This window comes from Antennarius striatus, chromosome 22 (assembly GCF_040054535.1).
Source record: "Antennarius striatus isolate MH-2024 chromosome 22, ASM4005453v1, whole genome shotgun sequence".
In the NCBI taxonomy this organism is placed as follows: domain Eukaryota; kingdom Metazoa; phylum Chordata; class Actinopteri; order Lophiiformes; family Antennariidae; genus Antennarius; species Antennarius striatus.
Window position 1 is genome coordinate 6,694,284 of NC_090797.1, and position 24,754 is coordinate 6,719,037.

The window sequence follows — 24,754 nt, forward strand, 5'->3', positions numbered from 1 at the left end:
TATCTTCCAGCTGCAGATGGCGGAGGCGCACAGAGCACATCAACGAATGCTTTTGCCTGCATAAACGGACCTGCGCTGCAACACACTCATCATCCGAGAAACATTAAGTCACGGCGTGTAAACAGGGTTCATGTCAGCAGCAGCAGATTCTCTCTCTCACCCTCACACTCAATGCCCTTCTATGATTCACTGCGCTACACCAGCCGTAAAATGTCATGTCCATTTATGTTCAAGTCCAAACGCTGTCCTGCATCGCTTCAGTGCAGCTCATCGGATCCCGCAGAGGCTTTGATTACAACTTATCACACAACTAAGCTCCAAAACCTATTTTTAGTTAAATTACAAATGCAGGGTGAAATTAACACATGCAATGAGATTAAAAGCCTTGAGGTAATCTCGGAAGAATTAGAATTACGTCCTCTACATTTGTGTGAGATTTTGCATCTGTTTGGTTTGGAAGTTTTCAGATTTTAAATAAAAAAATTACTGATTGAAGTTTTTAGAAGACCTGAATGTAACTTGTACTTACAGTGTCGTATTTGCATCCTTCTACGTGAGCGTTTGCATTTTTGTGGACATTATTTTAAACTTTAAATATAATTAAACACTTGTAAGTCATTTTCAATGGATATAAATGTGATGTCATCATTTCAGAGAACATGCAATCCTCTGTAAACATCACATAAAAAGCATGAGTCAATCTGCATTTTAATGTCACATAATCTCCCAAGGTATCAACTGATTTTATTTTTTAATTGTTTTTTCAACAAAAGAACTTTCACTACAAAAGAAAAGCTGATAAAACACCTCAAGTGACATCACTGGAGGTGATACATTTTATTAGTATTTCAGCAGCTTTGACAAACAAAAGACAACTTATTCCCGTTGTTTTTTTCCCCCTCTTCCTCCACAGACTCCCAGCGAGGGAAGGTTGAGGACAACTGTGATGAATGCATATAGAAACCAAAGATGAAAAAAATCCCTAATGCCTGGTATTTCAAGTCTCCACACCTCACATCTGTTACCGGAGCCGAAGCGACATATTTGAACTGACCCGGACCGAGGTAACAGCACGGCTTCCTGTATGTGTAAACTGCTGATCACTGGGTGACACCGTTCTGCTACAAATGTCCCTCAGGATCTTGTCATTTTGCTTCTTGAAGTCATCACACAGGCGTATCCTGTATGTTCAACACTTGTTTGTGAAAAATGCAGTTTAGAAATGTAGACAAAACACACTAAATTAGGCAGCTTCAATGCCAGTGTTGATATTTCGTTTTAAAATCTCTGCTTCTCCTCTCACGGTTCTGATAGTTGTATTGACAGTGCCTCTGTTTTAAAAGTGCTGCACATGATAAGTAGCTATTTACATATAGAAAAATAGGAAGGGGGGGGGGTTCAGACATTATTCGTGGGGCACTTCTCTGACAGCCTCGGAACTGAATATTATAAACGTTCTGGTAATGACCTGCTTGTTCTGGTTGAGACAAAAACACATTCGACTGAAACGGATAACCGTTTGATGAAAATAGTTACGTGTTCGCGCTCTTATGCAATGTACACTGTACACACTCTGACAGGGGGACAGAGTCGTTTCTCTCCTCTCGCTATGAAAGCACTAAATTACAAGTTTAATTACAACACAGTGCAAAATAATTCATTTTTTGAGACATTCCTCTGAAGACACAACATTCAGTTTTCCTTCAAAAACTTCCAGGATTGAATCAAGCTCGTCTTTTTTTGCTTACACAACAAGAACAGAGTGGGAGGGGTATCGTGTAGGCACAATCATAGATATTGATCCTTCCTCCCGCTTACACACACGCGCACACACACATGACCAAACACAGACTCACCAAATGACATTTCTCATTTTCCGCAGCCCAAAGCGGAAAGCACGAAACAGACAGCAAAACATGTGAAAAGACTTATTCTTTTTTGAGTCTTCACTCCGATTGCTTCATGAAGGAATTATTTTCAAGTCTTAAGTGGCTCAGTCAGCAAATCAGGATGTAAAGGGAGCATCTAAGTCAAGACATCCCCCTAATTTTTTTCTGTTGCTTGTTGATGTTGTCTTCCATTATGACCCTTGAACTCCAGCCCTGACGACATCAGACCAGGAGCCGGGTCTAGCTGGTGTTGAGTTTGAGGCTCTTTAAGCGGTGCAACAGCGAGTCCTTCTCCATCTGAGCCTCTGCCAGCGCCATCTTGGCACGGGACAGCTCCAGTTTCAAACATTCATTTTCCTCCACCAGCTCCTGTGAAACAATGAACAGCCGCAAGGAGGCGTTAGGGTTTTTTTTTGTTCTTTGTTTTTTTTGTTGTTCATTGTTGGGGTGTTTCGGTTGAATTAAAGAATGACAGAGAAAAGTTAATTCACAAAAAACAAATTCATTTTCCAGAAATGTTCTGGTGGAGATTCTTTAGCTCAATAACAAACATTTGTCCTTTTACGGGTGCCTCACCTTTTCTCTGGAGGACGGAGGAGGACTTTTGGGCAGGGCTTGAGTCTGTGTCGCTTTTGACACACAGCAGACGGCAGCCACAGCCTCAGGAACTGGAGTCAGAGCGCCATCATTCAACACGCTCCCTCTCCTGGGTTTGGTCTCTGTTGCATCCACTGTCAAGAGAAACAGAGACAACAGGAGGGAATCAGGAGGTGTGGATGCACCGAGTGAACTTAAAAAGCATTTATGTAACTGCAGTGAATCAGCACGAGTGGAGGTGGAAATATCCGGCGGGCGAAAACGACTGCGCGTTCATCACCTCCTATGGAGAAAGAGCCGTCGTCTCTTCTGTGTATGATGAGGCTGTCCACGTGCAGGGCGATCGGCGACGCCTCGGAGTCCGGATTGTCCCGGGGACCGTCATCCTGCAGCAACACAAGGAGCATGTCCAGTGCTGGCATTTTGACTTGTAGAATATGTGTGCGGTGGAGGTGTGTGTGTGTGTGTGTGTGTGTGTGTGTGTGTGTGTGTGTGTGTGTGTGCAAAAGAGAAATGATCTACATCCAGGTTTTTATATCAGTTGCACTGCAAACCTACTCAGCCATGAAGCGACTCTAGAGAAAAGGCAAAAAGGCCTTTCTAAATCATTAAACATTCACTTCAAATCCAAATTCCAATTAGGCCAAGGTTCAAACTATTTGACTTGGTTACAGAGGCTGCTGAACTGTATGGCAGTGAATTATGGGATGCATTACTGCGATACGGCTGGAAAAACTAGGACAAATGTCCTGCCAAATCTTCCCATGTACACAGTTTAGCAAGAACTTGAGAGCAAAACTAAAATTTCTAAACGTCACACACACTGCCTATTCTCCTCACCCTTATATTGATGTGTGTGTCCCTGACACTGATCTCCATTGGCAGAACTTGTGACACAGAGTCATCCTCCAGGAAGTGGGCCATGTTATGCAGTGTTGACATCAAGAAGCTTGCATGGTAACCGTGGAGACGCAGCTGCAGGAAGCCGTTACGTTCGGCCAACGGGGAGTGGGCGGCGGCGAAGGGCCCGCTCTCCAAGCGAGCCTGCAACTCTGGACTGCGGAGGCCCCTGACGGACGTGGAGCTCAAGTCGCCGCCACCTAAGGGAAGAAACAGTTAGCGGTTAGCATTCGCTTCAGCACCACATCTGTGAAGTGAAACACGCTTCATCCTTTCTTCGACGCATCACATTAATAAATGCAGTTCAATTGTCAGTCGGTTGCAACATAAACGAGGGATAAATCGCTTCACCGTTAGCCTCATGAGCTAACAGCAGCTACCCCATAGCTCTACTGTATGTATCATCAAGAAGCAACATTTTCAGGAAGCCTGAGGCACAAAAATGTGTAGGTTAGGGTACAATGTTGAATTCAGGGGTGACGCGGGATGTTGCAGTCTGACTGCCTTGTTTTTCTTGTATCTGCACGCCACATTTTCTTCTGAGAAGTTCAGAATGTAATGATAGTGTCGACGCTTTAGACTTTCAAGCCCCATAAACATTCATCATGACACTTGCATATATTACCTAAAAAAAGAGGGCGTTTGTTAGGCCATGTTTTAATGTGGGTGAGTAAGAGACAAGACGGAGGAAAAGAAAAAATATCACAGTGTGAGCTGAAAGAAAGAACTGCGGAAGAATTAAATTTTTAGATTTTACACAATCTCACGGGTTTTGTGCTGCAGAAGTTAAAATATTGGTGAGAAGTAGAGATTCAATGCTTTAGTGGAAACTCCCACTGAAAGAGCATTCACAGTTTTAATCACTAAATTATTTTTATCTTCCTTTCAGTAATTGAAGTCATGAAACAAACAAAACTTAGAGGTGATTAAAAAAAATGGAAGCTTTGACAGTTTACGAATATGAATACCCTGAATTGGAATTGCAGCAGCACATTTGAGATGACACACTTCAAAAGACGAGTCAAAGGGTGATTAAAAATGTATAGGGTGAAGAAGGAGCACAAGCTGATGAAAGTCAAAGCTGGCAGGTGTTAAAACCAAAGATACAGGGAAACCCTCCTTTTATGAAACTTAAAGAACAAATTCGGATAGAAACCACACACAGACAAGACAGGGGCCACTTAAAGAAGTCTTTTCATTAAGACGATGAGAGGGGCGTCACATTTCCTCTCTGAAGTGAACAGTGGGTTAATAACGACACAGCAGTTCCAGGACGAGGAAAAACATTCACAAACACATCAGTGTGTGTGTACACACTAAATAAGGTGGTATGATGTATTCTCTGTCCATCCTGAGTAACTGAGGTTGACAACAATGTAGAGATGGAGGTGGGTGAGAAGAGAGAAAAATGAAGAGAGGGCGGGGAAGGGGCAGCCAGCAGCGAAGGACTGAGTGACTGTGATAAGACGGACGGAAGAGAAAAGATGGCCTGTAGAGGGAGGGGGATGAAAGGAAGAAAAGGTGGAAGGGGGGGGGGGGTAAATGGGAGAGGATTAGTATGGAGATGGAGTGGAGGCTTGAGGGAAGAGTAGAGGAGGAAAGGTGGAGGAGGAAGAAAAAAAATCAGTAGCAGGGGAGAGGAGGAGGGACCGCGAGGTAGTAAAGGGTAAAGCTGGCACTTCTCTCATTGCCTGAATCACTGGACTGAAACCGCAACGCCTGCTGCAGTGGAGAGATGAGGGAGGTGGGGGGGGGGGGGTAAATTAGCCATAGAAGAGAAAAGGAAGATCAGGGGTTAATACCAGTCTGTAGAAATAGTTGCAGTTAATTTGAATGTGCCTGACAGACACACACACTTAAGTATCTGGGCCTAATGTTGCAAATAATGGGACCACTCACTCAATTGCTGTCAAATTTAACCTCTCTTAAGTGCTACACACACACACACACACACACACACACACACACACACACACACACACACACACACACGCACACACACACGCGGGGTAATGAGATCTCAATGTCACATAAACACCCACAACTGATGAAGAACGAGCCGTCAAACACACACTTCATGCAACACGCTGCATCTGTGTGCGTCTGCACCGCATGCCGTCGAACAGAGTCCAGAGTCTGGAAATGAGATGGGCCGGCGACACACAAGACATGCATGTTAAGTTACAGACAGGAAGTGAACACAGAGCTGTTACCTTGGCTGCTTTGAGCAGGTATTGCTACTGAACACACCATACCTGTGGGGAGTTACAGCAAGGTCAGTAACAGGAGGGGTGGCTGTTAATGTTAGTGTGTAAATACGTGTGTGGTAATCAAGCGACTACGGGGGGGGGGGGGGGGTTCTTTCACACAATGGCTGAAAATGATTTTTATTTTCATTTTAATCCACTAGAGGTTTATCTATAGGTTTTAAATGTCAAATACATCTGAAAGTCAGCTGGAGACCCTTCCTCTCTCTGTACTTGAGTTTATTTTCCTCCTCTGCTGTTAAATCAGGTCACACAGTCATCTCAAAATAAAGAGTAAAGATCATCGGTCACACTGCGGTCTAAACCCACAAACACCCACCGAGTACTGTAGTCAGCTCCGTCCTGCTCAGGTTTATTGCTGCTCCAATTATGTTAAAGTGTTGACAAATGCCCGTTCACTAATGTGAACCTGATAAACAGGCTGCAGCTCTACTTTGATAGGAGTCTAGTTTGGTGGATTTAAGTTATATGATAACCCAACCCACATCTGAAAAACTCAGGAGCAGTTTGTTCCTCTCTCCTGTTTTAAAAGAACTATTTTCATGCTTTATTGTCAGAGCTGCTGCTGCCTACAGGACAGAAGTGTGAGTGTGTCCATTCAGTCGGGCTATAACGGAGAAATGAGGCGCGATGGAAACTGTGCTGGGCTGCCATTCTGACTGGATCACCAGGCAGGAGATTTCTCAGCCGGTGGCAGACGACATGACATAATGAAATCAAGGTTTATGAGCAACCAGGCTAAAAGAGGATGATTTCATTGTTCTATCACCATTCCACTGCAAATGAATGTGCAGCACACACACAAGTCCACCTGTTGTGAAACTGAAAAGAAGTCGGAGAAACAAAGCAATTGGATACAGATATTAACATGTGATTTTCAGTGTTTCGCAAATTTCATGCGGGGATTCAACGGATTTCAATGTCAAACGGCTTTGCTTCTTGCTGCTCTCTATCACCTCCATTTTCACATCCTAATCTGGGTTTATGGCTAGCTTGATGGCAACCACAGAGGCTCACAGCGGTTAAAAAATTACTCAGTCAGAATCTGATGTTTGGAAACTACCGTTACCAAAACATGACATGAAACTGTTTTCTAGTTGGCTGCTGTGTGACTTTCAAATCAGCCTTAAGGGCACCCAAATCTATATCTTTAACAAATTTATGGAAAATTACATTCAAGAGCTAAAGTCATTTTAAGATCTTTAAAGTCTCCTTAGGGCATACCCAGATTATTTCACTGGTTATCTTTTCTTTTGACATTTTGTTTCATGGAGGGGGTTATCTTCCACTTTTCCTTTAACATCTGTCAGATATTTTCATGGAATATCATGAAATTAAAATTTGCGCTGCAAGATGCATGGCTTCACTTCATCGCGGATTTTTAGTAGGTCGTCACATGGTACTGTACACGCATTCTATTGGCTGACAACATCAAAAAGTGTGCTGCAATCCGTGACTCAAGGAATGCAGCGCACTTACCTGTATTAAAGAAACACTTAAAAGCACTTTAAAGAATCTATAAGAGTGTGGAAAAAGGTAATACAGATATAAGGTGGTTTAATATCAGTATAGGGAGGGTTCATAAACATTTAAATTACCGTAAATAATACAATAAATAGTTTGTCTCTATCACAGAATTTATTTATTTGCGGGTGGTCCTGGACCGCATTAACCGTGAGTCACGAGGGACCACTGTACACCTTGAGGATGTGCCTCCAACCGGCGCTTGAAAAATAGATCACGTTCTAGAGCAAATAAAAGGGTCCAAAATATCACACAATGCACATTGTTGCACATCCCACTTCTCACCCAGACTGCGGTTGCTGAGGTACTGCCTGAGGCAGACGTTGCCCAGCTGGTTGGGTATGACATGGCCGACCTGCAGGGCCACGGCCCCGCTCTCGCCCACCGCCTCCATGCCAACGCACACCGACTGCACCTTCAACACCAGAACTGACACCTAGAGGTGCAGAGAGCAGAGTCAGTGAAATTATGGTCAGCGCTATCCACTAATAGTGAGAAAAAAAAAAAAGCTTTCTTGTCTTACCATATCTTTGGTGGGGTCATCAGTGCTCTGGGAGGCAGCGCTGACCGAGTCGGGAGACTCGCCTCCCTCCTGTCCCTGAACAATCACTGCTTCGGCGGCGCCTTCAGTTGCACTTTGTTCATTGATGGCGTCCTTGAACCCAGAGATGGACACGTCATCTGTGCCGCACAAAAATACACGGAAAAATGACACGACACATTTACTTCTATGAAGCTTTCAAATAACATCAGATTCCCCTGCAGCTTTAAAATACCTGTTTGAGGCTATGCTGCCACTTACTGGCCAATACATAACCCTACAGTACATAAGCAAAATAAATAATATTTCTTCTAGTAATCTTGTCTGACACATGAAAAGAACACCGGATAAGTATTTTTCAGTATCCAAAAATTTTATGTGGACTGGGCAACATCAATAACACAACAAGTTACCCCATTGTGAGAAATAAAGGTTATTACAGCGTCCATGCATGGAAGAATATGTTATACCTCTCTCTAGCAGACTGTAAGCGTCTCCATCTTCCATCAAGTAGCTGTCTATGGAGATGTTGTCCAGTGACTGTAAGGATGGGCTCTTCTTCATATTTTTATAGGAAACTGAGAAACTGGACTGGGAGCGGTCCCGCATCAAACGCCCACTACAACACACAACAAATGGAGTCATGCAGAGAAGTGTGTGACAATCGTTTTAAATTATACATTCATGAAGGTCCATGCATGCCGCTGATATATGGCTGACTTTAGAGACCAGAAAGACCAGATCTGTGCTCTGTCACATCATGAATTACTGCTTCTGTCCCTCGTGTAGCGTTAATGTGATCATCCAGTTTGTTCTCCTCCAAAATGTCAGAAACAATTTTACAAAAATCAAGGTAGACAGAATGAAAGTGACAAACCGAGAAGGCTAAACAGAAAAAGGGGACTTTTCCATTCAAGGGGCTTTTTCATCCCACCGTTAACCTCAAGTGAACGAATGACTCATTAACACCAACAGACAACGACCAACGTGCATTCATGCAAATCCGTGCATACCGGGGGAAAACATACACGACATTTACACTGATATGTTTCCTTGCACGGATCATGAGAATAAAAACACACACGCACACATACAGTACCAAACAAACAGCCATTAACACAACTAGTCACAGATCCAGTGCCTTACATGTTGGACATGGAATAGAGGGAGGTGGATCTGCTGGAGTTTGAGGAGCTGAGGAAATCAGAAACCACAGACAAACTTCCTTTCCTTGGTAGAGAAAACACACACACACATCTTGCATTGGTCAAAGCAAAGGCCAAGAGGGATAAAATGAATGAGTGAAGGAATGACGAGAAGGAGACGAGCAGACGGACAGCGGATGAAGACACAGATAGGTATGGCAACTTGAAACAGTCACAATGTCAGGTGACTGAAGTTGACACACAGCGCTTGTGTTCAAGCACAGGACAGGTTCTGTTATAAAGTCTAAAAACAAATTTTATGGGTCACAACTTAAATCAATCCAATCTGGTATGTGTAAGGGACATTTCTGATCACCTTTATGACTAATAATTTTAATAATAAAAGACACTGGTTTCTTTATTTGACAAATGGTCCAACACGTAAACCCAGAAAACCCAGAAAAGCAGCTAATAATGGATTTAATGTGAAGCCATTCACTCATAAATTTGTTTCTTCATGTAAAAATAAAAAGGAGCTGAAAGCAGCATATCTGCACATAAATTGGACTAAATTTAAATGGCCTGAATACATTAACGTCCTATTTGTGTAATAAAGTGAATACCTGGACATTGATTGAGGCATCCTGGTGGCAGCAGCAGAGTCTTTATCATTCCAGTCTTTGCTGCTGAGGGGGTCAGACAGGGCGTCACCCATCTGGGGTTTGGAGTCCAGTCCGGGTCTCATTTCTTCACCCCCAGCCAACCCATCTGCCTCACCCCCGTTATCCAAACTCCTAGGGATCTTAGCAGAAGTCCTCTCCTCTACTGAGGTTTTATGAATTGAGTCAGGATGTGTCGCTGACGAGGAGGTGGGGACGAGAGGAGCAGGACCGTGTGGGACTCCACCATCGGAGCCTTCATCACACAACAACTGGTCCACAGTGCACGTCCCTTTTGTTGTTCCTCCCCCTTCAGTGCCAGATCCAGCTCCTTCGTTCACCTTCTCCACTCCGTCTCCTCCTTCGCTCCCTGGCTCCAGAGTTCCTCTGCTCTCCGACGGGGAGAGCTCAGACCCCAGAGGGGATCCTGAACCCCCAGCCTGAGGAACGGGTTGCAGGATCAGCGACACCTCAGCGCTTTTCAGCAGGAGTCCGAGGCATACGGTGAAGGGCTGGTGGTCCTTGGGACGCGGAGAAGGGTCCTTGCGGTCTTTCTTGGAGCTCATCTCATCCAAGTCTTGCTGGAGCGTCTGCTGGAGGGCTTTGATGCTCCGCTGGAGATGCATCAGAAACACAAACTGCCGGTGGCTCACCTGGAATCACAGACACACACAGAGTTGCTATAAATTGATCCAGTACTGACACAAAAAGTTGTTGATGATAACTGAACAAATTTCATTTTTGTGCTGTTTTGTCCAATTCCATCAACTTTTCACTTCTCTGTACTTCAGTGCTAATAAGAATCCTTACACACAAAGATGGCAAACATGATACGTGCTAAATGTTAGCACTGCCACTGATATGCATGTAAACATCAGAACGCAAGTGAAAAATCAATACATTTAAGATGAAATAATCATTTTTGAACAAAAGAAAATGCATCCTTACATTGCTGCAATGTGTATGAAGTTCAGGAGAAATCAAATATTAATTCCTATCTTTGTGTAACATTAGAAAGAAGTTCCAAAGAAAAATACACACCTGAGCGCTTAAATGCTTCTGTACGTGTACCAATATATGTGCACCTGCATCTTTACTTGATGACAAAGAAGACGAAGTCAAAGGCAGACTATCCAATGAGAGGGGTTTGTGGAGTCCATTACTGGATGGCAATTTTGCATCGTTGTTGTGAGATGAAGGATGTGCGCTCTCAGCGCTGTAATACTCCTTTAGCAATCGTTTCCGTTGCAGACGTGCAACCGCCTCTCCGGACGTGCTCCTGTGTAAACCTGATCCGGTGGCGCCTCCGAGTTTCTCCTGGTGCTGGACAATCTTTGTGGGCCGACACGCCCACACAGTGAGTGGAAAGGAGTCCACGAAGGGCTGTGGCCGCCCTTTGCCTCCCCGGGTGCCTTCATAGTCCACCCAGAACTGGGCAAAATGTAATGACCAAAAGTCAGTTGCAGCCGGCATCTTGAGGGTATCTGTGCTCATCGTCGGCACCACCAGACCCCGATAGATGTCGTGGAGCTTGGTGTCTTGTTCGTGAGCGTGGCGCTGGAATGCTGGATGGAGGAGGGGTAGGGAGGAAGAGGAGCGAGGGAATGAGGAAAACAAGGGAGAGAAGAAGGGCTCCTCTTCAAAGGCCTGCAGGAGGGCTTCAAGGTGGGAGCGGGTGCAGTTGGCCGGGTGTCGGGTGTTCGTAGCCACCATTTCTGACGTCTGCACTGAGATGGAGCGAGGAAGGTCGGGAGGGCAAGTGGCATCCCAGTCAGTAGGAATCACCAACTAATAGACAGTGGGAACCATGAAAACATCATGAATGCCAAAGAATACATACTAACATCACGTGTCAATCTCTTCTTCTTCTCTTCTCTTCTTCTTCTACCTTCAACATGAGTCCGTCCACCTTGATGTCAACGTGCTCGTCTGGCTTCTGCGAATCGTTGAGCTTGTAGATTTCCATGAACTGCTCCAGACTCTGCCTGAGGTCCAGGGCAAAAAGGTTGATCCAGACCAGGCTGCGGGGATCCAGAACCAGCTGTAGTGCGTTCAGCTGGGCATACAGGTTAGGACAAGGGACTGCATAAGAAGGATATTGAGAAGGTGGAAGAGACGGTGAGGTTTTTATGTTTTCATACTTTTTAGACTGCTTTAATGTGTCTTAAATCTCATGTCTTACTGGGGTAGTCTTTTCCATCAGGGAAGTAGTACTCTGTAAACTCCACATGAATGGCTGGCATCTCTGAGGGAAGATACAAAGACTTCTTATTGCAGGAGATCATGGCCTTCAGGCTGGAGCGGCGCTGGTCTGCTGTTGATACCTGCAACACAGGGAAAGTAATCACGTTAAAAGTGAGCAGTGGAGATTTTTGTCGTCTCACTGATTCCACTGACAAAGCATTGTAAGTTGGTTTTATTTCTACACTGACCTGGTAGATGCTGAAATCAGCCATCCTGAGAACAACAGAGCTGGACATGAGCTGCGTCTTGGGGCTGTGAGGAGGAGGGGGAGGACTGAAGGAAGAGGTGGAGGAGGTGTTGATCTTGCCTGCAGAGAAAGATAAAAGATCAATGGAAGGATAGAGGGGAAACAAAAATGAAAACAGAAGAACAAAGAAGGGCAAAAAGAACAATCACTCAGTTCTCAGATGAGAAGCCCCTGCATCTGGCAGAAGAAAAAAAGGTGTGTATCACCGCACCAAGCTGTGCGCACACACACCGCGGTACCTGGCTCTAGACACCAGCAGCACTGGGCCGGAGGCTGCGTGTGTGAGCTCCACTCTAGGCATCCATCTGCCTCCCTAAGCCCTACTCCACCTTCTGCTCTCTCCTGACTTCCTAGTGGCCCATACACATCGTCCCTTAGGGACACTGGAGGACAGAAAACCCACAGGGATGACGCCATGCGTGTGGGCGTGGGGCGCCAGGAACATGATCATCTCATACCTAACAACATTCAGTGTGTGACTGAGACCTTGTGTTTACCATGTTGTGGGGAACTGTGTGCAGGGGCGGGGCTTTGTTGGTCTCGAATGGCGCTCTTTAACATCTCCACATTGGACTTGAACTCATCGAGAACGCTCCGGGCCCAGTTCTCTCTGGCCTTGGTGGCCTCGCTGTAGTGCATCCAGTGGACGCAGCTTTCACCTGAAGATCAGACAGACATTATGAGAAGCCAACCTAGCTGCTCCCATACAACATGCATGCAGTGATGTTAAGGTAACGGAGTCTTCATATCACCGCGGGTTTCATACCTGCTCTGTGGAAAGGATAGTAGTCCAGAGTGATGGCGCTGAAAGAAAGCTGCATGGCTCCACCTGTTATCCTCTTATTGTTCACTGCAGAGAGGAAAAAGTCAAAGTCATTCAATAAAACATTCAGGGAAACATTGATAAAGACAAGAATGAAAATATATGTATCGTACCTTCCTTAGCGTGGTTGTCGTCACAGATGTGCAGGTCGAGGTGTGTGATCTGGAGGTGGTGGGACGTCTCACACACGTCGTAGGCACTGAAAAGCTTCGCCATGGTTGCGCTCTGGTCGGCTGCTGTGGAAGTTTGCTGGGTGCGCACCTGCTGTGCTGAGGGGGGTGCAGATGATACCTGGTGAACACAGATGCGCAAACATGAAAAAGTGAAGGTGCTGCTGCCGCTGCATTTCATCTGAACCTGAATGTAATACAGAACTTGACCAGCAGGTGAGGCATCGCACGTCACCACAGAAAACCAACCACTGAGAAAACCATTGCGTGGCACCATGTTAGGAGATCTTCGTGTAAGTGGGATGTGTGTCCCACCTGATCCTCTGTGGCCATGCTCTTCCTCTGCTGCGCAGATTTCTCCATGGCCTCGCTGAGTGACTTGGCATACTGCACCATGGCTTTGAGCTGGGAGTCGGTCAGCACCCAGAGCAGGTCGTCCAGGATCAGAATCAGCTTGGAGGCCACCACATTACAGTCCTTAATCTGCATCAGGCACAGCCAGTTGGTATAAACATGAATTATGCAGGTGGAGGTAGCCTAATAGCTCCCATTTATGTAACATGACACTCAAAAAGAAACTCCTTTCTGGTATGAGGTGCTTACTTGCAAATGAATTACTAAATTTTAAGGATAAAAAAAAATAAAAATATCCACTTATACAAAAGGAAATATATCTGCACTTACAGCGTATTAGAGAAACTTGAGGTCTATGAAAAATGTTTTATTCACCAAGCCATTATAACCCTTAAAAAGAAAATAATTGATAATAAATTCTGGCTGTCTTTACGCTGCATTTCATTAAAACTAAACATCAAAGTAAACATTAGTTATGTCTTTGTTTGATGTGAACAACAGTTTTGTACATGAATCACTGTTGCCCCTGCAGCCTATGAGCCCACACGGAGGGATAAAATTCACAGTGGACAACAGGATGTTGTGTTTCATGCCTGATCCATCAAATTTCCTGTTGAGATCATCTGAACTTATCCAAAGCACATGTCTGTGTGTCTGAGTGGCTGACCCGTCTCTTGAGAGTGACCCTGATTTTGGACTGGTTGGTGATGAGGCGAATCGGGGCGCTCAACATCTCGTGCTCAGCGCTCTGGATGGCGTCGGCCTCGATGCGGATCATCTGCCAGCTGATCTCCTTGAAGGTCAGGATCTGGACCAAACGGATGTCCGAGTGACACAGTGTCATGTGTGTTTGTCTGCTTCAATAAAAAGAATGAAGAGCAGTGCTAACCTCTCCCCTCTGAGCGTCCTGGATGCGGGTGAATCGCAGGTCGCTGATGCTCCAGCTGGTGTTGACGCTGTAGACCTGCAGCTGGGAGAGCTCAAATGAAGCATTGAAAGCCTTGGCACTGATCCTGATGACGATGGAATTGATGGACAGCGAAATCCCCTCGACTACTTTTTCTGCAAAGCCATATTCACTGGAGGACGAAGGGAAAGTTAGGTAAACAAGGGGATTACAACTTTAATTAATTGAAAATTTGACAGCAAAGTCCAGAATATCTGGAATTACAGATAAAGAGTCTAATTTAAACAGTAATACCTTCAGATACGAGCTCGACATACACGTTTTTTGAGATATGAAACGTCACTCTGTCCATATTTTTGTTGAACACGCGAGTGAAATTCCGAAATACGAGCCATGCTTCGGGAGTTAAGATGTTGCTCGCAACTTCTTGCGTTTCTTTTCATACTTCTTGTAACTTATATATAATTAATTATGCACAGGAAGAATATCCATGTCTACTGGGTGATAAAAAAATTTGATTTTTGTCATAATTTATAAGGTTTGGGGCTTTTTTACAAGGCTGAGACAGATTAAAATAATTTTAGTCATTGTAACTGATGAAAACTTGTTTGAGTTACGAGTTGTTTGACTCATGAGCTAAGATATGGAACAAATTAAATTTCAGTATCTCAAGGTACTACTGTACTTGGTGCATGGAAAAAAATTACCGCAGCGCTCACCTTTGTCCTGATGCTGTTGCTATGGGAGACGGGCCATTGGGCGGACGGGGCTCCTCGCAGGTACTCATCTCCATCTCTACCTTGTCCAGAGTCTGCAAGCAAGAATTGGGTTTAACTTCACAAATGACAACAACTGATTTTGATTCTGCAGTAGTCACATACATGTTAGAAATATTTAACCTACATATTTGCACCTCATTGTAACATCCAGTATGTGTGTGGTCAGGCCGATTATGATGTAGTGGCCTGATTGTCACAGGGTTTTCCACAGTTTAATACACAATAATTCATGATTTCATCTATTATACCATATACAACTGTTTTACCGTTATTGGTGGAGGACAACACAACACTATCAGCAGATCCAACAAAGCACTATTGTCATCCTGTCAAGTCATCTGACTTCACTCGGCTGATTAAATTTTTTCCAACATTTTAATCAGTCTGTTTCATCTTTCCACCTACAGTCTCTGAGGTCACGGAGGCTTCGAACCAATAAGAGACCAGAGATCAGTAATGTGTGTCTTGAACAGGAACCCTTGTCTTTACAACTCAGGTTATAACGATGTAAATCATGTTTGGGTTTAATACCCAGGAGAACATGCACTCGTACTAGTTGGTTTCACAACGCCTGAACTTGGGCCTTATTTATCTTTTCAAGATGGCAGCTCATATCTGGGGGTTTCAATGTACAGTTTCAATCAACTGTCGTTCATAATGAATTCATCCTGATAATTCACGCTGTAATGAAACAGTCTTGTCGATGTCAGTTCCCAGATATGTTTGTTGCAATCTCTTACAATAATTAACCTAAACAGGGTTACGAAACACAAGCTGCTGGAGTGATTCCATGAGGACAGAGGACTGTACACCAAAGAGGTTCCATCAGCCAAGCTTAAAGAAGACGAGAGTAAAATGGATCACTTGTTCCTCCTGTTGTTGTTGGCTTCAGGCAGCCTGTGCACTGGGAATTATAGCCACTTGGGAACTGGGACCAGTCTGGCAGTCTGTCAGCCTGACACCTGCACCCTGCTCAGCGAGGTGGCAGCCATGAGGGAGAAGCTGGCAGCCATGAAAGAGACACAGAGCAGGTTTGAGCAAAGCCTCGGCACTGTCATGCAGAAGCTGTCGGAGGTCGAAGTGAACATGCAGTTCTACAAAAGCCAATCACAGGCGCTCTGGAAGGTAACCAAGGCTCAGGACGAGCAGTTGAAGGCATTAAAAGACATCATGTCTGTAAGAACGTCAAAGGTGGCTTTCAGCGTTGCGTTTGGAAGTCCAGTCCGTCCTTTAAACCAGGACACACCGCTGAAATATCAAAGGATCCTCTCCAACATTGGAAATGGTTACAACCCCGCCACTGGCATCTTCACCGCCACAGTCAAAGGAATGTACTACTTCAGATACACCATGTACAACAACAACTCTGGGAAGCCCAACTCTGTGTTGTCACTGATGAAGAACGAAAAGCTTTTGGTCTCAACCTGGGACACCGAAGGAAACGACACCACTGACAGCGCCAGTAACGCAGCGGTGGTGCAGCTGGAGCCTGGTGACAGTGTGTTTGTGCAACTCTACTCAGGCAGAGTGCTCTACGATGATATTAATCACTACAACACATTCAGCGGCTTCCTGCTCTTCACCCTGTGATGAACTGCATTACCGCAATATGTGAATTACGCAAATTATCATGGGTGTAAACTACAAAGCAGCTTGTATATTTTTGTTTCTGGTGCAACAAATTTCAGTGGCATGAAAATACATGTAATGCTAGAAACACACATCTTCTTCTTACCAGTGAGATAGGATGAGTCTTCAGCTTTGTCCATGGTATCTGTGAACAAAAAGAGAAACTGTGGCTTATTTCTGATTCCTACAGCAATCACTTGGTCTTTCAGTCCTTACAAAATGCTAAATTGCCAGCTAACGGGATGTACAAATCAAATTAAATGAAACTGAACTGCACAGGATTAAATCAGGCCGAGAAGGCAGACAAGGTAGCTCAAAAGCCCCATTAATCCTCAACACACATCATCTTGATTGTGTCAAATTATATCACAGAAGAGACTGAACACTTATGTTTACGACTATGTTTACAATATTTCTCCACAGAGCAATTCATCTTGAGATGTCATAAGTCAAGTCAATGGGAAAATGAGAAATGCTCAGGATTAATGGCTTTAGTTGATTTGGAGATACATTATATCTGCTGTACAGCTGTCATGGATATTCCAGAAAGTACTAGCGGGGGGGGGGGGTTAGCTCAGGCAAGTCACTTTGACTCATTAAGGCAGCAATATTTATTGCCACTTAAATCAGATTATACAATTACAAGGAGCAATCAATACAGCACCTTTTAGTTTTGTGAAATTTGAATGGATGTGAGTGTCGGGCTTAGCTACTGAGTAACAGGAAGACACAAAGAAGAGATGGTGATGAGGAAGTCAGACACAGATCTCCTTTTCATGCTTCTTTTACAATAAACACTGCGGCACTGACAGATTCGGTGCTTGCTGAGAAATCCAACGCTGTTTTAAATGACTTGTGCATCATATCAGTGACATGACATCCATGTCTGCTTACATTCTTACTCATTTGGGTCACGGTGATTGTAATGGGATAAACAGAGATGCTTTGTTAGTTTTGAAGATACTGATTAAGAGATAGAACTAAAAACTGCTTTAGTGGTACACAGACTGTCAGTGATGATGTGGTACAAATAAAACAGGCTGCGTCTTTCAAATCTGGCAAACCAATTTAAAAAGATTTTTTTCAAAATGGCACCGAGCACAAAAATGAGGATTGAACTGTCAGGTCATGTGTAACAGAATGGAAAGAATAAAGATGAAGAAAAAAATATAGACTGGGGTTTTGACGGAGTTAAAGTTTCCTCCTGAAGGCAAGTCATGTGGATCCATTCATCGTTTCCAGGGTGTGTTTGGAGTCTGTTTGGGTTTGTTATTATACAGTGCACTGCCCACAAAGGGGGTGTACATAATTTCAAACATTCCTCAATAGGAATATTTGATCATTTCTCACCCTGATGGCGGCCTTGTTGCAGCACACGCGGTTAATGGCCAGCCAGGTAGGCAGGTCTAACAGGCTCTGGAGGACCTCTTCATCCAGCTCCAGGTTGGTCAGCTGGCCCTCCCCCTTCAGCGTGCTCAGGTTGATCTTGTCTGGTGACAGGTTCTTAGCAAACCTATGAGACACAAATGAAATGTGCTTATAGAGACAGTTCGTTGTTCAAGTGACAGATAAGGAAAAATAAAAGTTCCACACACACATTTGGACAGGGACAAAGGGATGACTTTCAAATACTTCGGTTTTGTCCTTTAATTTCAGTTCCATCTATAATATGTGCTGTATTATGGCAGCTTTAAAGTAGGTTAGATTATACAGCAGGAGATGACTTCAAGCTAACAATGACATTGAGGACCTCGGCCTTGAAGAATTCTTTTCTATATGTCTGAGCTTTGTCTGCTGGAGTGACTGTGTGTGTTTAGTCTAAGCTGAAACATGTTTAAATAGACTTGAACACACAAACTCAATGTCAATGACCTGGGGTTTTCTGGCCTAACAGTTTTATTATTGGTTAATAGTTAGCAGACTAAATTGATTATTGACTTGAGCATGTCGACAGTACAGTATAACAGGATCTCTAAAAACAGGGATAGTATTGATTTCACATTCTGAAGCTGTCAAGATCCTTTACATGACGTGAAGAAGAACAGGATACTTGGGTTTTAGCCAAGACTGAACTGTGGTTTGCAGCCAAACAACAATACAAGACAAGAAAGCCTGGACTACATCCAAGATAATCTTTTTTTTTAAAGGCATACTCTTTGACACAGCTTATCTTATTACTTAGCTAATCTCTCATACACTTAATGTATGTATATGTACACTTAATGTTCATTTGCAAATAGTCTCAAAGCCCACAGTTTTGATACTGATAATTACCTAATTATCAGCATCAAGAGAACTTTTGGTTCATGTTTACATTTGAAGTTCATCAGTGCTGGAGGAATTGAGATGCTGATGTTCATTTTTTGGGTGTAAGTCTCAGAGTCTCAACAGACAAATGTGAACACACAGTAATAGCAGGGATAATGTGGTGTGACAGATCTCATTGTGCTCATGTCATTAAAATAATACATAAGATTTAAAAGTCACTCAATGACTGGATATCCATGTGCAAGCCTAAGATTTTTTATTCTGATGGTCTGATTCCTTTCTGATGGACAGATATGATTAGACGAGCAAAATGCAGACGGTATCAACATGAAATAAACTCAGTCCAGTGTGCAACGCCTTGACATTTTGCTGCCCACACTTTAAATGATTCATCTGTTAAATTCCTGCTTCTTTCCATTCAACACCTTCCCTTGGCACCGCTAGATTCTTGTCTAATTCAACAACCCTGTAAATAATTCAGCAGTAGCATTGGCATAAACTCAAACTCTGCAAAATGGAATTGGGGAATGAAACAAAGCAGGAAAAAGTAACACACACTCCTGGCGTCCTTGCACTTACATGGGCATACACACGCTGCAATACAGAAACACACTCTGAGACGGATGGCGATGGAGCGTCTCAGCCTTGTGACCAGTGAAATATTCATCCCTGCTGCTGATCAAGTGTCAGTCAGCTAGCTTAGCTCATTCTCTTGGTCGTGATCTGGCTCTGTTGTCACTTCCTGTCTCATCATAATCATAATTACTGTAATCCAATAATAATTTTCCTTTGATTTGTTTGATCGATTGGCCTATTAAATGTAAAACTAACATTACCACAAAGATCTGCATCCATGTTGCTCCCTGTCAAAGCTAATCTTAACATATCATTGATGCTGTGCTAACTTTGTATCATAAAATGAAAATGGATGACTACGTATAAATTAATCACATCGTTATTTTGTGCATGATTTGTGCACTATTTGACCAAATTTTCCCGATTTTCCCTAAAACCACAATGTGCTTAGAGGACATTTCAGTCTGCCTCTCTCCATGCTGATGTCTGACGCCTATGAATGGAAACAAGGAGACTCCAGCCTTTTTCCAGCTCTGACGATGCATTTGCGGCACAGTTTGATGACAAAGCCGCCAGAAATAGAGAAGCCAAAGGGAAGATGGCAAAAGTGACTCAAACAGACACCCAGTTTGTTTTAAGCAGAACTGTGCCAACGTTGAAACAAAAAAGGAAAAGGAAACAAGAATAAAGGAATAGTTTTCCTGAGGAAAATATCATACAGTCTTTCCTGTAATCGCTCATCTGGAGTAGCAGCAGCCTTGGCTCGTCAACAAAAAAGTAGAAATTTCAGATCTGCCTCTTAATCCTTCACTTTACCCGTTCAGCGTCAGCAGTAGAGGGTAATGAGCCTTCACGAGAAGACGACTAACAACTCTTTTCAGTAATGTTTGTGCTGCTGAATGGATATGAAGACACAGCACAAATGACAGAAACAGCCACTGATGCTATGAAGACATGATATCAAAGTGTTGCTCAAAAAAAGAAGACACTGGTTGTCTTTAATAAAAATAAGCTTTGGAATATGGAAAAGACACTTTCATGAAAACTACTATTGTTGATTCTTGAATAGGTTTTTATCTGCTTGTCAGAGGTCATTTGCTCTTTATTGCTTTATTGCTCTGCTGTTAAAGGACAGACTTCCTGCCGGTAAATTGAACGGACACCTGAAAAACAATCCAATCTAAAAATAATTACCACACGCCTGAAGCTCACCATATTCCATCATTTGCAACAAATACTGTTAAATATCATTTAAAGGGTCGTCAGTTTGACCTCCGTGTTTTCATATAACATGGACTTCAACTCTGAACTTCTCACTCACATTTCTTCTGGTTTAACATTTATTGTATGAATAATCTGTTGCTCCATAAAAACATGTTTCCAGTTGTTTAGAGTTATATTCACTAATCCCAAGGGGCTTGCTTAAACATGCTCCTATCCACCATTAAGTATTTCTTGTGATGTGAAAAAATACAGAACAAGAAATTTATGTTGAGATGACAACAAAACTCCTTATGAAACTTCTACAGCTATCAAATAGACTGAGTCATCAGGGAGGGATCGCTTTACAACACAAATGCAGTAACACACATACAAATATACAATTCACAAAGTCCTAAAAGGACAGCAGATTGACATTTTGCGGATAGACTGTGGATCTAAAGAGAGTTTGTACTGCAGCTAAGGCCGAAGAGGTCTGGAATATTCATGACCCCTCGGAGAGAAACAAAAAGGTTAGCATGAAAGAGAAGACAACGCAAGAGCCAATCACACTGCAGCAAGAACACTGTCGCGCAATAAAAGCACACCTACAGTATGTATTACACAACTACGCACTGATGAGACACCCACAAGTAAACCCTGCACTGACTCATACCATTATAGCATTCCCATCAACAGTGAGAAAGATCACTGGGAACAGCGGAGTTCATCATCACTGCTCAGCTATTGCAGTATGGGAAGAGTCAGTCCTACAGGGACTTGTGATGACAAACACAACAACAGAAACTGACCCATGTCTCACAAAACCTTCAGAGGAGAGGTGAACGAGGCTACACTTCAGCCATCAGGCCAAAATCAACTCTAGTTTTCTTGACTGAACTGGTAAAAGAGCTTCACATAACAGCCTGAGTATAATCAGTTTCCAGATTGTGAATTCTCATGATAATCCTCTCATTCTTTGGGGCCCCTTCTATGTAATTTGTTCTATCAGCAGCTTTGCAGTATTCTTACCCTGTGCCTGACAATGTGAACTACGCCCCTCACAATGTGCAGGACTGTTATTTGCATCAAAGTGTGACTTTAGTGCAAAAATACACATTGGGCATCCAAAAGCATGACATTCAGAAATTTAAAACAGAACAACAAAATTATTAAAAGTGGTAATTTATGTATATCATGTGGAGATAAAGAAATAGGAAGTGGGTGGTGAATGAAGCCAAAGAGAATTTGAAAAATGGAATGAGAGTGACTTTGCATGTGTGTGTGTGTGTGTGTGTGTGTGTGTGTGTGTGTGTGTGTGTGTGTGTGTGTGTGTGTGTCTATAACAGGATCTCTATCTATCTGGTAGTGGGCCAATGAGCCTTTCAATAATCTAAAGTCATCTGTCATGCAGAAAAATAAACACCTTGTCATCTTGCCATCCACATGAGCCACCTGAGTTTAATCCCCTGTGAAATGCTTCAATACACACATTCATCAGGGAAATCCATACTCATTGTAGCAACAAAAACAAGTCATATGCTGTGATTTGTCCATATCCTAAAACTGTACCATAAGGTCCCCAAAACCAGTTTGTCATTCATGCCTCGTCAAACTTGTTTCTGGCCTTGGGAGGGACAGCCATTACAGATGTATGAGTCAATGGATTGTAAATATGTGGTGCTACCTCATCCAGGCTGGCTCTTCTCGGTCACAGGCGGGCAGTACAGACATGTGTCCTTGGCAACGTCAATATGGAGGCTGAAGGGACATGTTGACATCCACAACATTGCCTGTTGCTCTGTAAGCACACCTTTATTGTGTAGGAACAACGTCACTCGTACTCCATACACTCCATGCTGATGCTAATGACGCAGCATCAGACAGCATTGGAACATCAGGTGATGCTGGTTTGGCACTCTTTACTGTCACAGTGACATCACAGCAGACCAGACCAGGATTGGCTGACGGTCAGACAGGTCAGAGTCCTCCGCTTTGTGCCCAACCAATCGGATCGGGACACAGACGATCAGATGAGGAGCCCAAAGACAAATGACGTCACAGCTCTTTAAGCAATTTCCTGTAGTTCTTGATGCTAATGCTGCTGAGGGCAGGCATGGTCTACTGAGCAAACGCTGCAAACTTTATGTGAAGGACAAAGACGGACATGCAGCTGTGTTACAGACAAAGGCAATAGTGATAGTAGTGTCATACACGGGTAATAAAAACAAAGCATTCTTAATCGCAATTAATTTGATCCTGAAATAATTAAATAATCATCAGTGAGCATTCATTCCTTCATGTGAGCACAAACGTGCTCATGTGCATCCTGCTGAGCTCAAGTCATCCTTGACTTGCATTATAAATGTGATAGCTGTCATTTCTTGAACTCTATGTTCAGTTACAAGGAAACTGCAATCGTGATTTTTTTTTTATTAAAGTATATTGAACTTGGACGCGTATCCTCGCCACGTTACTACATGGGAGGAAAACATAGTTAAACATCTCCCCCTGAAACAAAGCAAGGAAGCAGTCGAATGAAAGTCCCTTGAGGGCAGCGGAAAGTACACACTAAGTGTATGTGGGTCGACTTGGATTCTGTCTCCACATTAATCACAATCATGCTACATTAATGTCTACCTGACTGCCAATTCTATGATCTGTGTTTCTTCTCTACTGGTAACTAGGTGTAATTCTATTTACACAGGAAAACTGAGATTGTATATATTTAACAATCTGACTCAAGCACCCGACCGGTTCAACCTGCTTATTGGAGCGCTGAGGGATTAGCTCGTCACTAGCTATTTAGCAAGTTAGCTGCCGAGCCACGTCTCAGGACAGCGGGGGTTCCGCCAAATGTCAGGCTGACAGCTAACAAGGATAAGGTTATAGGTAGAGCAACATTTTGATGATAGCTTTCGTCTATCTACGATTCAATCCCCTTGTCGTCATTTTCCGTCCGTCTACTAAGCGCCCACCACTGACCTAGAGAGATGCTTCAGGATCTGCTTCTTGATGAGCCCAGCCATGGCCGCACAAATCCGATATCGGCGCCCCCGCCGAGTGTCTCGCTAGCTGGCTAGCCTGACCGCTAGCCGTTCCCAACGAGCTCTGAACACACAGCTCAAATTCTCATGGTCGTGTCAGTCTTCATCTTGGCGTTGTTGCCGCTTTTTTCTCTCGAGAGTCGAGGGAGGGGTGGCGGAAGGACGGCATTTCGCTTCTCCGTGTGACAACCGGGGGGAGACAAAGCATATCACGTTCAGCCACTTCGTGCAAACTTTACGTCACTGATAACATCCAAAACGGGCTCGAGCTCCGCAATATCATACACCGAACAGAACACCTGGACAGAGCGTCACTGGACGCGTCTGGCGTCACCGCGTCTGGGCGGGGCGTCGTGTTGCGTTCACGTCATCAAGGAAACTTTTCAGCGATTATTTGATGAGGTACAGCCAGACATACAGTACTGTACTGCAATCCCATGAATACAAAAACGTACATTTCATGTCAAACTGTTGTAGTTTAACAATTAAAAAACAATTAAACAATTATAATTTATATAAATTACTATATGATCATTTAGAACAGTGTTCACATTGTGAAAAGCTTTCCTTTTCTCAATTATTAAAGAACTGCTCTGACAATATTGACCTCTAACAGGTTTATTAATCCAAACGGGAGGGAGTTGGATGTTTAATTAAACATATTTGAACACATTGTGTTTAAAGTTTAAAAGTGATTATATTTAACAATGTATCTAATAAAGAAACAATGTTGTGGGCAAATATGTTAATAAAAGACATTTTATTCCATCAACAGATTCAGCAAATGGGAAAATTAAATCTGAGGTGTGAATCTGAGTTATTATTAAGAAATGTAAGTAGGACAAACATCATGCAGGAAGGTGAGTAAAGGCAAAGTCCTGACATAATCAAGTTTTGATTACAGTTTTGCAGTGGCAGCAGGAATGAAAAAATACTTATGTCAAGCGATACTTACGTTACATTGAAGTAATGTGCACTTTACCCCCTA

At 43.4% G+C, this 24,754-nt stretch overlaps 1 protein-coding gene across 3 annotated transcripts; it reads right to left on the bottom strand.

Annotated features, from left to right (window-relative positions):
* Nucleotides 1-793: 793 nt before the first annotated feature.
* On the bottom strand, nucleotides 794-24,074 carry bltp3b (bridge-like lipid transfer protein family member 3B). Of its 3 annotated transcripts, XM_068306779.1 has the most exons (24): nucleotides 23,705-24,074; nucleotides 18,026-18,188; nucleotides 16,782-16,820; nucleotides 14,987-15,078; nucleotides 14,250-14,439; nucleotides 14,028-14,168; nucleotides 13,322-13,489; nucleotides 12,950-13,127; nucleotides 12,780-12,863; nucleotides 12,511-12,672; nucleotides 11,955-12,073; nucleotides 11,705-11,846; nucleotides 11,411-11,604; nucleotides 10,564-11,310; nucleotides 9,487-10,175; nucleotides 8,865-8,948; nucleotides 8,189-8,337; nucleotides 7,701-7,858; nucleotides 7,463-7,613; nucleotides 5,600-5,641; nucleotides 3,327-3,586; nucleotides 2,767-2,872; nucleotides 2,466-2,620; nucleotides 794-2,258 (listed from the first exon to the last, which is right to left on the bottom strand). In XM_068306779.1, the coding sequence occupies exons 1-24, from the start codon at nucleotides 23,746-23,748 to the stop codon at nucleotides 2,130-2,132; spliced, it is 4,386 nt and encodes a 1,461-aa protein (XP_068162880.1). In that variant the 5' UTR covers nucleotides 23,749-24,074; the 3' UTR covers nucleotides 794-2,129. The 3 variants fall into 3 exon arrangements, with proteins under 3 accessions (XP_068162880.1, XP_068162882.1, XP_068162881.1); XM_068306781.1 differs by lacking the exon at nucleotides 8,865-8,948; XM_068306780.1 differs by lacking the exon at nucleotides 5,600-5,641.
* Between the last annotated feature and the right edge of the window lie 680 nt (nucleotides 24,075-24,754).

Bases quoted from the DNA above. Each gene is read 5' to 3' on its own strand.
- bltp3b (XM_068306779.1), bottom strand. From the start codon at position 23,748: ATGGCTGGGCTCATCAAGAAGCAGATCCTGAAGCATCTCTCTAG. The intron at 15,079-16,781 runs GTAAGAAGAAGA...TCTTGCTTGCAG, and splicing joins AGACTCATCCTATCTCACTG to ACTCTGGACAAGGTAGAGAT. The intron at 2,259-2,465 runs GTGAGGCACCCG...ATTGTTTCACAG, and splicing joins CTCCGTCCTCCAGAGAAAAG to GAGCTGGTGGAGGAAAATGA.